This window comes from Archocentrus centrarchus, chromosome 6, assembly GCF_007364275.1.
Source record: "Archocentrus centrarchus isolate MPI-CPG fArcCen1 chromosome 6, fArcCen1, whole genome shotgun sequence".
Classification (NCBI taxonomy): Eukaryota; Metazoa; Chordata; class Actinopteri; order Cichliformes; family Cichlidae; genus Archocentrus; species Archocentrus centrarchus.
Window position 1 is genome coordinate 16,049,544 of NC_044351.1, and position 14,266 is coordinate 16,063,809.

Genomic DNA, 14,266 nt, shown 5'->3' on the forward strand with positions numbered 1-14,266 from the left:
GTTAGCTTTACACAAAAATAGCAGGTAGAAACGTCCTCCAAAGAGCTACTTTTACTTTCTTACTTTGAGTAAATTTCAGAGCCTGTACTTTTTTACTTTTACTTAAGTAAAGAAGTTGAACCAGTACTTCGACTTTTACCAAAGTATTTTTTAACACAAGTACTTGTACTTCTACTTAAGTACAGAATGTTAGTACTTTTGCCACCTCTGGATATCACAACACACAGACGCTTTGGACATTAAGTCACAGCTGCTGTTTCTTCACATTCTGATCATTGTTTTCCAGACTTTGCATTTAGCTCACTGTAGATATATTGGTATCAGTGTTAATATACTATTATAACAACAACAAAAAGAAACAGACTGATGTGTCTTGAAACAGTGCTAAATTACTGGCATCCACAATGTCTGAAACACACTGACAAGAGGGATACCCCGCACTGTAACACTGAGGATTCACTTGTTTCCCTAGCTGAAGGATGCCTAGCCAGGGTCAGGTCTTTGTGTTAACAGGAGGGGTCAACAGTCAGAGCCATTTGAGGACAGCCTATTGAGTGTTTCTCTGGTACGCTTTCTGCGCTAATGGAAGAGTCCCAAGCTGTCAAAAAAAATTTGTGCACAAAGCTTAAATAAATGCACAACCCCTCAGAATGAATAATACAAGGACGGGAAGCTTTGGACAGACAGCTGTGTCACAACACTGACTTGCAACATCTCTAACAGAGTCAAACAAAAAAGACAGATGAAGAGCTCACTCAGTAGACAAGATCACCAGGGCTTCTTGGTGCAGTTTTAGAATCACAAACATGATTGAAAATTACTGAAAAATATATTTACAAAGCAAAGATTTATCAAACTATTTTCCCTTCAGTTGCTTATGTTTTAGAAGCCGTATGTGAAACATGTCATGTTTGTGTAAAGGTTTTGTTCAGCTCTCCTAGAGTAACTGCCTGTCTCCTGGGATGTCTTCCATGCTCTTGAGACTATGCTGGAGACACAGCAAACTTCCTGGCAATGTGCCATTGCCAGGAAGTTTGTTGGACTACCCGTGCAACCTCTGTGAGGTCCAGATATCACCTCATGCTACCAGTAGTGACACTGATCCTAGTCAAATGCAAATCTAATGAAAAAAACAGAAAAGCGTTGAGGAGGGAAAAATGTCTGTGGCCTCCACCTGTAAAACCATTCCTGTTTTGGGGGGGGGGTTGTCTCATTGTTGCCTCTCTAGTGCACCTGTTGTTAATTTCATGAACACCAAAGCAGCTGAAAGTGATTAACAACCCCCTCCGCTACTGAACTGACCAGATCAATATCCCACAAGTTTAACTGACTTGATGCAAAACTCTGATTTTTTTTTTTATTAATTTTGATGATTGTAGCTTCTAGCTCATGAATTCAGCACCTTGAGGAGAGTGTTTGTTGTGATTGGTCTTTCTTACCATCAAACTGAATCAGGATCTGTAATTTGGGACAGATACATCAGTAAGTGTCTGAGTGTTGGCTTGTTAATGCATTTTCTGTTAAACCATCTCCAATTTGCATAAAGAATAATATGGTTCAAAGTTTGGATATAAAGAATGACTACTGTTAATTTTTAGCTTTATTTATCAAATACTTTGACATATATTAAAAAAAACATAAATCAGTCGACCCACGTCCAGGTCATTTTTTTGACACATTGAAATCTGAGGCACTGTTTGAACATGAATATCTTAAAAACTATTAAAGATAAAAGCCTGAAATAAACATGTATTTCCTACCAAAGACAAAAGTATTGGCAAGTCATATTTTAGCTTCCAATACCAATACTAATTTTTTTAACTGACTTGACTGCAGAAACTTCACAGTGGACTTCAAACAGATTGTGTGCCTCTCCACTCTTCCTCCACACTCCAGGACCTTGGTTTTAAAATGAAGAGCAGACTTTCCACTCATCAGCCACTTCATTGAGTACACCTGTTTAACTTCTCAAACTCTGTTCAGTCACATGGCAGCAACTCAATGCATTTCAGCATGTAGACATAGTCAAGACAACCTGCTGAAGCTCAAACCAAACCTCAGAGCGTGGAAGAAAGGTGACTGTCTGGTTCTTCTTCTCTTTAGTGCTGGTGAGACACTCCCCACATCGTCTCTGGTTCAGGATTGTCTTCATATTAGGAATGCAACAGTTGTAGCCTCTTTCCCAAAGACTCTTGATACACCGACAACAGCCTCGTGAAGCTCTCCCAACTGCTTGAATCAACTTCAACAATCCTCCTAAGGCCTCGGTCATTCCTGTTGCTTGTTCGCCTTTTCCTTCTCCTACCACACTTTTCCCTTCCGCTCAACTTTCCTTTAATGTCGGTGCAGCCCTCTGAACACAGCCCACCTTTTCAACAGTGACCTTCTGTGGATTACCCTCCCTGAGCAGGGTGTCAATGATCTTCATCTGGACAACTGTCAAATTAGCAGACTTCCCCATGATTGTGGCTGCATGTACTGGACTTGATATACAGTGTTTGCTGTTTGAAAAGCAATTTACTCAAAATTGAATATTCTAATAATCTGAGATACTGGATTTGTGATTTTGCTGAGCTATAAGCCACAATCATCAAAATTGGAGCAAATAAAGGCTTGGAAATATTCACTTTGTGTAATGAATATAGAATATAAGAAAGTTAATCTTTAATTACAAAAAGGACCTTTTTCCCCCCAATATGCTACTTTTTTTTAATGGATTAATATGAAAACCTTTCAGCTTTACTTGAGAACTAGTCAGATTTAGTTCTGACTGTTTGTTTCTTTGAAAAACATTCAGGACTAAGGAAAAACGATTCCAGGCTGAGATTTAGAGAAGCTGCTTTTGTTCTTGATGTAATGCCTCCATTCTTCACTGAGACAACAGAGCATGTAGCCAATGCAAAGGGAAGATCTTTTTGCACAATGAGAAACTCAGATGGCTGATTCAGGACCAAGTGTAAGCAGACACACAGACAATGGAAGGGGTCCAGATTTGAAGAAGTGCAGACCTAATAGGCAACACTTACAGATGCAGTGTGAGTAATGTGCCTGCTTTTTCATTATTCTTTGACTGATATTAAAGAATGAATAACATATCTGCAAACATCCAAAGGTGTTTATCCGGGATTTTCCAGTGGAGACAAAGGGATTGGCACCGTACCGGGTGTTTAGAGAAAGAAGGAGGGAAAGTCATTCCGTGGGTTGACTGAGCAGACGTCACTTCAGGGTAGCAGCCCAGCGTTTCCTTCACAGGTAGCTGAGGCAGGATAAGGTCTGCAGGCAGAGCTCCTGTCCATCTTCTAAATCTGCCTGCTGGTCGTATCAGTCTGTCTGATCCCACTGATGTCACTTCTGGAGTCATGACTTGGACAAACCTCAACAATGTTCTGTTGCTTCATTCAAAACACGCTGCAAATAATCAGCGCTGGAAATACAATGCGTCAGAGAACTGGAGACATTAAGAAAACATGATACTCAATCCAGAGTTACTGGGCCAAGAAACGCTTCCAAAGTGGAATATCGTTGGTGCTGGGAATGTTATTGCACTAAGTCATTTATATTAATATCGAATTCAAGGAGCGATATTGCATGCAGTATAAAAATGAGTAATCTGTGAAATAATTAGCTGCATTTTTCAGATGGAAAACCCATAACAGAGTAATAAATTGACTTTACAGTAATAACAGCGATTTCAAAAGAATGTTATTCACTTCCACGATAAAATGATGACTTACACTGAGTTACTGTAAATGATGCGCTGACCTAACTCACCTTATGTGCTTTCTTAATGAGAACTTCCTGCTTACCAGAGGTTTTAAATCTGTTATGGTTATAATTTGTTTGACAAAAACACATTTTTTTAAAATAATTTTGCCTCTGTACACCATCATGGTGGACTTTAAATCAAACAATCAAGCTTTAATTCAAGTAGTATTGCATTAGCTGTATAGGAATTAGTCATTTTCAGAGATTGTAATATTTGGATGAAAATCATTTTCAGTCAATGAAGTCTGGAACCCACGGACATCACTAAATGCTGCGTTTCCTCCCTTGAGACGCTCTGCTAGGCCTTTGCTGCAAATCACCTCCAACTGCTGCTCGTTTGTGGGTCTTTCTACATTCAGTTTTGTACTTAATAACTGAAAAGCATGCTCTGTCAGGTGACTGGCTTGTATTATTTTATGACATCATCTTCTAATGTTATATTTTGCCAAATCTTCTACTGGAGACAAAAGAAAATGTCAACAAACAATGATAAAGTCTGTGCAGGCTCTCTTTTTCACACAGTTGTTGATGATGGATTCACATAAAGCAGTGTGTTATATGTCATCATTATTATAGATTATATCTGTTATTTTCTAGTCGAATATAATGTTTGTGATTGTCACTGCAAAGGAGTGAGGAGGATGGAGACAGGACGGAGAGATTGTACAAGAGCAGGAAGGACCGGGTGAGCAGATGGTGAAGGTAGGTGGAAAAACAATAATTATTTTTTTTCACAAAATAATTTTGCATGCATTTCATGGATGCTTTGTGTGCTCCCCAGTAACACACTTTAAAAAGATGCAAGTGGAAATTGTAAACAGAAGCATTTTGCAGGATTCGTATCACTAAACATGGCTCGGACAGGTGACAGATCTGTTCTCCACTCTTGAATTGTATGAATTCAAAAAAGTTTAAAGTTTTTTGCTTCTTGTCCAGGTGTGTGGAGTGGCAGGATGATTTTCCACCGTCTTTATTGAATAATGCTGCTTTAATTGCTTGACGATTCAGTGGACTGCCTCTACTGCACGCGCTTAAGAGACTCAAACAATTTGTGCAGGTTTCTCCTCTCATCTGCTTTGTCACAATTAGTTACTTTGGAAAATTCATGAAGGCATCTCCTCCAGAGTGCTCTTGGTTAGATATTGTGAAGTTATTTTTCTTAACCATGGAAGTAATGATCATATAATCTGTCATCAAGATCCTGTGTGGTCTTCCAGGCCTCTTGGGTGAGCCGAGCTGACTGTTGCATTCATTCGAGAACTAAGTTGTTGATTTGGCAAAAGTTTATCTCTGCCTCACTCATACTGACATCTCTTTGGGCCTCATATTTAAAATTGCAGGGAAAAGCTATAAAATCCAAATCAGCTTCAGTTATTGCATCTGCTTCATCTGACATGAGAAAACAAGGGAGCGGGCCTCGCCTGGACATGAGACTGCTTGTTAGTCAACTGTCCCATTAATTTTGAACCTCTGAAAATAGGGGAATGTGTATTAAAATTAAAAAAAAAAAAAAAAAAAAGGTTCATGCAAAAAATGTTTTGCAAAACCAGCTGAATTAAAGCCAAAAGACTGCACTTCAATTACACAGTCTGTGATTTATAATCCATTTGTGGTGGTGTACTGAGGCAAAACTACAAAAATTTTATCATTGTTCACAAGACACAAAGAAGAGCATGACTCTTTTTTTTTTTTTTTTTTTTTTATAAACGCCAGAAAAACCGAGCAAATATTTTACTTAAAAGCTTTAAAAAAAAAAAAAAAACAATAAATAAAAATCTGATCAGAGGACCACCAAAGGAAAAAAACCTAAAACGTTTATTTATGCATCAAAAGGTTCACATGTTAATCCCAAAAATACAAACTGGTCGAGTAGTGGCACTTTGAAGAGTTTGTGTTGACTGACACTGTGTTGCCTACATTTATTAGAATCATTGTTTCACATACCAGAGTCCAAGAAGAATTTTGTATGTGTGACCAGTGCATGAAATATTGAGGAGAAGGACAGCTATGCTGCAGCAGACCTCTCCCTGAACTCGGGTTTTCTCTGCAGGCATGTTCACCAACATTTGAGGCTGGCAGTGGCCCTGCCCTGCTGGCTCACTCATTAGCTTCTCCACAGCATGCTCCCAAAGCTGTTCTGCTAATGGACGCCAAATAACCCAGCCAACCCCCCCACCCCCACCCCTACCCCCTCCTTCCCACCACATACATAAAGAACTTATACAGTATAATATAGTCATGCAACAGTGGATTGCACCATTGCCATTCCAGCACCTTGCATCACTGCAGAAAGAAATTTCATTCATTAACATCGGCCGTTTCCCCCCCCAATTTTATTACAAACACAATATTTCATTTCCAAAAGAGACAACTTGACGTAGAAAACACTTACCGATAATTCTGGAGTGCTTAAATAGCGGTAATGTCATCCTATGAACATTTAACAACTATGATACACACAGTTCATGTTACTTGTGGACGAGGAGGTGAGGTAAGTTGCTGTTATTTAAACATTTTACATGTCTGCCTTTTATTTTAATGGCACACCATCTACCATCTACAGACTGGCTGAGATTAAGAGCTACACGGTCGTGTCCTTAACTACTGAGTCACTGCTCCAGAAACACTTTAAAAATGCCACAGAATAAAAGTCTGAATGACGGCCACAACCTCGCTCTTCACTGCCTCACACATAGTCAACAGGACTGCATTCAGTAACTATAAATAGGATAATTTGTTAAGACTTATGTCACATACAACGTAATTACAACTAGACAATTTTCAAATATGCCTACAAGTGACAGCTTACATATACAGTATTATCACAGTAAATACGGTTCTATTCAAAACCTTCACAGAAATCCACAGTACACCAGTATTTTCAAGGTATAAAAATAAGTTACAAATCTGGATAAATATTGTACACAAAACAGCTGTAAAATATGCTGTGTTATCTGACAAGCTTGCACAAAACAGTTTTTTTTTTTTTTTTTTTTTTTAAATACATTACTGGGTAATAAGAATATTTTCAGTTTCCTGCTTGTTTAAAAACATTCATATCAGTTTCTGATAAACACAAAAGTTTTAAAAAATATTCAGTCCCATTTTACACCACACTTGGCTACAACAGTCATTTTATGTACAAAAAAAAAGGGAGAAGGAAAAGGATAACTGCGGCAAAGCCTGTTTGCTTTTTATTGCCACGTCACCCCCCCCCATTCAGCAGAGATGGATGAAGAGCATCCTGTGCAGATAAACCTCCCGTGAGCAGGAACTTTCCCTTAAGTGTCAAGTCCAAAGATGACTCCTTACAGGCTGAGCACAAAGACAGGAGAGACAGACACAGATGAGAGATCGAGTTCTTAGTTTATCAGGAAAGAAAGAAAAAAACTGGATCTACCCAAGATGTTCACACACTGATCAGACTTCGCTCACCTTACATTAGGCGCTTTTAACTACCGTGGTCAATTAATGGAATAATAAACAAAGTCCAAATAAGACCTAATGTTTGAGGCTAATGATTAGCAAGGGCTGTGGCTTCAAAATGGGCTGTTTCTCAGTTAACTGGCTTCACGGTCCACGGGAACCGTGGCGCTGTGGGTGATAAGTAATCTCCTGTAATGATATTTCACTACAGGGGAGCCACAGCCACGGGTAGCCACACACGCACGAACATTATCATCAGAGCATCGGTGTCATCCGATCTACGTCACAGCAAAGGGGATGAGGATATTTTAACCATGTGTGCGGCTCTAACTGCTGAGGTGGGACGCAAGAATGAGGCAGCAGTTCTGCGTTATCTGCATACACGTACCAACACCACAGTGAACCTCAAAAACCGTGCTCACACATTCATAAAAGATTCTGATTCTGCTGTGGCATTACTGCTTTAATGTTTTATGCATGTGTTGAGACTTTTTGTACATCTGTGGCTACAATGTTGCTGCTGCAAACTTTGACGATGCTGCTTTAAAGAAAAGAAAAAAAAAAAAAAAAAAACTTAATTAAACTCATTCAATTCTTATAAGCACAGAGTATATGTGACACTGTAGTTAAAGGTAGTAAAGTAACAAATGAATGATATTATTTGTAGTTTAAGTCTTGTATTGTGCATTTGTAGTTCACACTGCCATCAATAGCCAGTTATGTACACACTGTAACGCATTAACGTGATTCCACTAGTGACGGCATGACGGCACACACACGCCTTAGTACACGGCAGAGAGTGTTTTAAAACCATCTCATCTAACAAACACCCAAATATTAAACATGTTCAGCTTACCTGCGCTTCAGTCGCTTTTGAGGAAGTGCTCTGAAAAGAAAGAAATACTTCAGATCATTTTTCAAGAAAAATCAATATATATATATATATATTTATATATTTTTTTTTTTTTTTTTTTTTTTTTTTTTTTTTTTTTCTGGCTATTCGTGTGCTTGAGCAGAATTCAGGTTGACAGATTCTATCATGAAAAAGTGCCACTAAGGCAGTCTCTCTTAATCCATCTCATGTACATGAACAGGAGTCCAATCACATAATATGCATTTGTTTTGGGATTTCATGCACGAGGACAACCTTGACACAAATTGGCTAGGTGCTGACGGTTATATTCATCTATGAAACTAGAGTCCAGCAGCAGCCTCTGCAGTTACTGCGCCTTCACCTCTAATTAAAATCAGCCCGCCTGTGTGCTGATTAGCACACTTGTGTGCCATAGATCTCTGGTAAGATGACCACTTTGTTATTTTAGGCACATTGTTCCTCTTTCAGGATTCATTTTCAGACTTTTATGGGGTGCTATAAAGTTAGTTATAAAGGGCTGCGCAGGATTCAAATATCACAGCGAATGTTTGGTGGTGTGTGGTGCACTTGAAGAGAGAGAAAATGTGGGCCACTAAGTTGCACTTGCACAGCAGCAAGAAATGAATTTTTCCTGTATTAAAAACCTTTTGAGAACGCTACTAACAGCTTATTATTCTGTTTACAAATTTATCACATATTAATACACGTAAAAAGTAACACACATACATATACACACACACACACACACACACACACACACACACACACACACATACAGAGACAGAAACATGTATCTGAATATGATCAAAAGCTGACATCTGACCAGGCTGTACAGTAGATAATGTTTTTTGCCTTACATGGAACACAAAGTGTGTTTTCTCTGTATTAGGCTTTTGAATCCAATTTACTTAAATCAAGAGTTGGTGCCACCTGCTGGAAGAAAAGTAAAGTGAATACACACAACCAGAAAGACCTACTTGCACACAAATTCTCACACAGACAAACACGGATGTGCAGACAAAAAGCTTAAACACTCCTGTGACTTTATTTATAATATTTACTCATGGGTAACATGTATTTGACTGCAGTAAAAACACATCTGCAGCACTGTGTGCTTGTGCATTTCTGCATATGTGCAAAAGAAAAAAAAAGAAAAAAAAAGCCACTGGCATCATCACACACTCACCGATAGATGTTTGGATCTAATAGCATGGCTGTGTCCTGTGGCAACTGGGATAAGTGCACCACTTTAGTCTTCAGCTGAGATCGCTCGGTTTCATTCACCCACACGTCGGGTAGTCTGCAAGACCGCACACACATGCAGAAAGAGGACGTGGTCAGGCTTCAAGGTTACAAGAAAGAAGATAAGGAAATTGGGGATGGAGTGGGAGTGGGTTGAATGGAGCAGGCTGGGAGAGATGTAGTCTCACTGAGTCAGTTGATCATGTTAATACCTTCCTCTGAAGACTGAGTACATTTCTGTAAGTAGCATGGCATTGGCCAAACCACTGAAACGGACACATGTGCACAAGTGAGCAGACTAGTGTACACACACACACACACACACACACACACACACACACACACACACACACACACACACACACACACACACACACCTTCCTCTCTTGTGCATGAGCAGATTGTACACACACTGTACATGTGTCAGTGTTTTATCAATTTTAATGCATAATGTAAAAGTGGTTTAAAGTACAGATACGTGACAAGTCAGAACACGCTGATTATTTTCAGATTTTGTCTTCAAAGCAACAAATGCACACACACACACACATTAAGTGCTGAACTGCTCAGGGGCACCTTACTGCACCCAGTAAGCGAATGTGCAAGCAATGGCGTGGCAAGTTGAGGTGCAAAAGAAAGAAACAAAGAGCTTAGCAAGTCTGCTGCGCTTCCCCTCCTTTCTCCAGCCCCCACCTCCCCGTCTCTACCCCAGCATTCCCCCGTCACTATGTGCGTCATCACAGGAGCCCCCAGAGACACACACACACACACACACACACACACACACACACACACACACACTGCAGGCAGCAGCTAGGCAAGCATGCAGTCACCCAGCCAAATCAGTCATTCACATGCCTAGTCAGCCCATTCAGCATTATTGTGTGTAGGTAGCGCTTCAGATGTAGCAGAGTTGAAGGTAGAGGTGAAGAACAAAAGAGAACAAGCATAATGTAAAACTGACAAATGAAGGACAGGAAACGACAGAGACAGGGAGGGCAAGAAAAGTGACATGAGGTGGGGATGGGGGGGGGGGGGGGTAGTGGTGGCCCAGGCAGTCCACATTAAAGTAGAACCAATCACTTCAGTAGTTGTGAATCCTATTATGGTATGTTTAAGTGTCTGGAAGGTGATGCTAGCTGCATAATGCAAATAAGTAAGTACCACAAAATTCAAAAAGCCTTAGCAGTATACTTCTAAACTCACAAAATGCCACAAACGGTGTTAAATTAAAAACAAAATTTCAAGCCATCACCGTTAAAAACTAATTTGTAATCCATACTGACTGAAACGAACATTGATCTTCAGCAATGCTTCAACAAAAAGATGCATATAGAAAGTGCAAATGTTACATAAATCGCAAAATAAGGTGCCCAGAGCAAAACACAAGTTGCCATTGACGACAAAGTCAAAAGGCCAACTACTGATCTCAAGTCAGCTGATAAAGCCTTTTATTTTAAGTCTGTGATTGCAAAGGGGTAAAAAGCAGGAAAAAAAAAAAAAAAAAGCAAACTGGTCCATGCAAATGTGGCAGCAATCCTTGTTAGATATAGAAGCATGTCATTGCTATATTCAGCTGATAGCAGGATAAATAAATCTCCTAATGTTGACAAAAAGCACCTTTCTGATTGTGTAGTGCACGAAGTGTCTCTATCCCCTTTAATGGTGGGGAGACAAGAAAGAGGAAGCTGAGAAGAGGCAGAGACACGACCAGAAACAGTCTCCTTCAAAACAGCTTTACAGTTTGGATTACTCTTGAGTGAGTGTCCTTCTCCAAAGCAAACCTCAAATGACAGGAGGACCTGCGGAGTGTTAAAAAGGCAGTAAACACCCATGTGCGTTTGTGCGTGTGCGCACTCTTACATGTACGGTCTGCCATAAACATCTCTGAGTGTGCTGTGGTACTGATGACTTATTATATTCTTGCATATCGGAAACACACAGCAGGGCTGTACTGGGGGGGAGTGGAGGGAGCATGTTGCACGTTCAAGAACACACACACACACACACACACACACACACACACACACACACACCACACACACACACACACACACACACAAACCAAAGTGCTCATATCATTCACCAACGCACACAGAAGCACATTTTCAAATACCTAAAAGATCGAAAGACCCCCGTCCAGTCACACGAGCCAAATAAAGACAAATTGATTGGGTTTTTTTGTTTTGTTTTTCTGGAGGAGACCGTTATTTGCTCGTTTCTTCATGAGCCAGAAATGTATATTGCGCGGGAGGCCCTCTGTGGAGAAAGCTACCGGGGAACGCCTGTCAGAGTGAAGCCTCGTCTTCAACCCTGAATTGATGGCCGGCTCCAGGCCTTGAGGCTCCCGGTCGTGACAGGAGCAAAAGGTTTATCATAAAAGCACCAAGAGTATATCAGATCGCTAAATTATTAAATGGCTTTATATGAAGTGTCGTGACAAACTGCAGAAGACGGACAGCTCAGACAGAGTTCATGCAAACTTACTGCAGCCTAAGATAGGTACAACTAAAGCATATTTAACATCCTTTAAAAACTTTTATTCAGCCAGGAAGTGAAACTTCAGAGATTTCAGATCTCTTTTGCAAGAGTGTCTTGGGCCAAGATAACTAGCATTAACAGCATGTTTTTGTTTTTTTGTTTTTTAAATGGTGGAACTAATCAGAGTTCCCAGAGAAAACCTGAGCAAGCACGGTCAGAACATGTAACCGCCACACAAAAGGTGCTGACTGGGTTTAAATCCAAGACCCTCTTGCTAACCAACAGTGCTAACCCCAAAAGTTTAATAAAATTCATATTTAAATCAACATGACAATTATTCACAGAAAAATGTCCTCCCCCTTCCACTCACTGCTTTCACTCTATGCACCAGTTATGTTCCTGCCTTGCATAGTCATGTGTCAAAGACCTACTTGCAGCTAGGAAAAACCCTGATTCATAGTTAATGGAACACGGGGTTACATTAAAATCATCCACACTAACCTACAAAATGTAGGGTTAAGACAGGGGTCGGCAGCCCGCGGCTCATTCAGGCTTAATCTGCGGCTCTGTGCGGCTCGCGGAAGTAAATTATAAGTATCCAATTGAAGTGCATTTTATTTTTGTCAGTTCGGTTTTTGTTCTAGTTTTAAACTGGAACATTATTGTTATCTTGAAATATTAAAATAAAATCATTTTATTTATCTATTTATTTATTTTCATTTCTCAATATATGTGTCCCTCGCGCTACCAGCTTCCGCTAGTATTTGCGGCTCTCACTGTTTTGTTTTCCGTGGAAACCGGGTTCAAATGGCTCTTTCCGGCTTACAGGTTGCCGACCCCTGGGTTAAGATTATGTTATTGCCATCAGATCAAATTAGCAGCTCCTCTTGTGTTTTACAAAAAAATTAAAAATTTATATGACGCAGTTATATGCATTAATTCGCTTTCCTCACGTGTACACACTTATGGTGTAGAAGGAAACAACACTAACTGATTTCACAACAGCAAGATTGCAATTAAGCAAACAAACCGGCCACAGACCCACAGTGACTCACCCTAGCTCCTCTTTCAAAATCTTTTTTACCTCTCAGATGAAAGCTACAGTGAGGATTAGTGCATTCAGAGAACATTCTGCATGCTTACTATTGCAAGCTTGTGACAAAGTTCCCCACAACTGTTTTCCCATGAGAATGGGAGAGGTTTACAGACTGAATACATAACTGAGGAAAATAAATAAATCAAATTTGACACTTTTTTCCTACACAGTGATTTTTACTAGTCTTAAATATGCCCCCCCCCCCCCTTTTTTTTTTTTTTGAAAAATAAAAACTGTTCCCACTTAAGTGACTAGAATGAATATTTAGGTGTTACACTGGAAACTGTGTTAGAAAATTTCTTTCTGTGAGATCCCCACTAGCTTGTGTGGTAGCTCCCTAAACGTTAACAAAGAAGAAAAAAAAAAAAAAAAAAAAAAAAAATCTAAGGGGGAAAAAAACAAAACAAACAAGAACAACTACCTAACAAATATTCAAGAGATAAACCCATGTTGGGAAATATGAGCACTGTGCAGTTTGTTCCAAAGTGTTTGCAGGACAGATTCGGTGGCTGGAGGGGTTTATTGTCAGTGACTGTGTTTTCTAGTGTTTGTTATTCAAAAGCAATCAACAGCATGCAGGGGAATCCATTCACCCATCCATCAAAGATTAGACTCCAATTATGGTTCTCTCACTCTCTCCCAAACCCCCCCATCCCCCTTTTCCTCCTCAGTGAACTGCTGGTAAATCTCTGTTCATAATGGCTCATGTTAATCAGTTACTCATTAATCCAAATGGAGTTAATGAGTGTCAGTCAGACAGTGAATGGTTAGCTCGAGCATTAATAAACATGACTTCCCCACATTCACACAGCTAATCATTGACTCAGTGGCTGAGAAACATACGTGCACATTACATTTTTTCCTTGTGCTTACTGTATTATACTAATTCTACATTGCAATTCAAAAACCCCGGGGTTGCTGTCCATTGCCTCATCTAGTCTTCCACGTAGGTCATTAACTGGTAAAAAGTTGTCTTTTTGGCTGGGATACGCAGTTTGTGCTGTACAAACGTGTTTCGAACCGCCTCGTACCGTGTGTAAGAACAAATGATGAAGGCGCCGCGCTCTCAGAAAACATAAACACATATTTTAAAAGTGATGACTACTAATGCTACTTCATCTTCTTTGTCATTGTTAACAGTTTAACAAAACACAACTTTCAAGTGTAAAAAGCACAAAACAGGTAGTGTATGCTTTAACTTCTTTAAAAAAAAATTCCAAAAGCACTGTATTCAGTAAACAGGACTTCCACCATTGCTGGATGTCATCACTTATTGTCTAATTTCTTGGCACCATCCCACAGATGTGATACAGATGTTTTTCAGTAACTGTTTTGAGTTTCTCATCTTGGGATGACAGATCTGCTGCTCCCTGTTCTCTAAC

The 14,266-nt window shown here is 39.7% G+C and overlaps 1 protein-coding gene across 1 annotated transcript in view; it reads right to left on the reverse strand.

Moving 5' to 3' along the window:
* Positions 1-6,731: 6,731 nt before the first annotated feature.
* The window catches only part of LOC115781709 (zinc finger protein aebp2-like), an 86,757-nt gene continuing 79,222 nt past the window's right edge, over positions 6,732-14,266 (reverse strand). The window contains exons 8-10 of the mRNA XM_030731533.1: positions 9,252-9,365; positions 8,048-8,077; positions 6,732-7,080 (exon numbers count right to left, since the gene is read on the reverse strand). Coding sequence (XP_030587393.1) covers positions 7,074-7,080; positions 8,048-8,077; positions 9,252-9,365 — 151 coding nt within the window. The 3' untranslated portion in view covers positions 6,732-7,073. The remainder of the gene's footprint in view (positions 7,081-8,047; positions 8,078-9,251; positions 9,366-14,266) is intronic.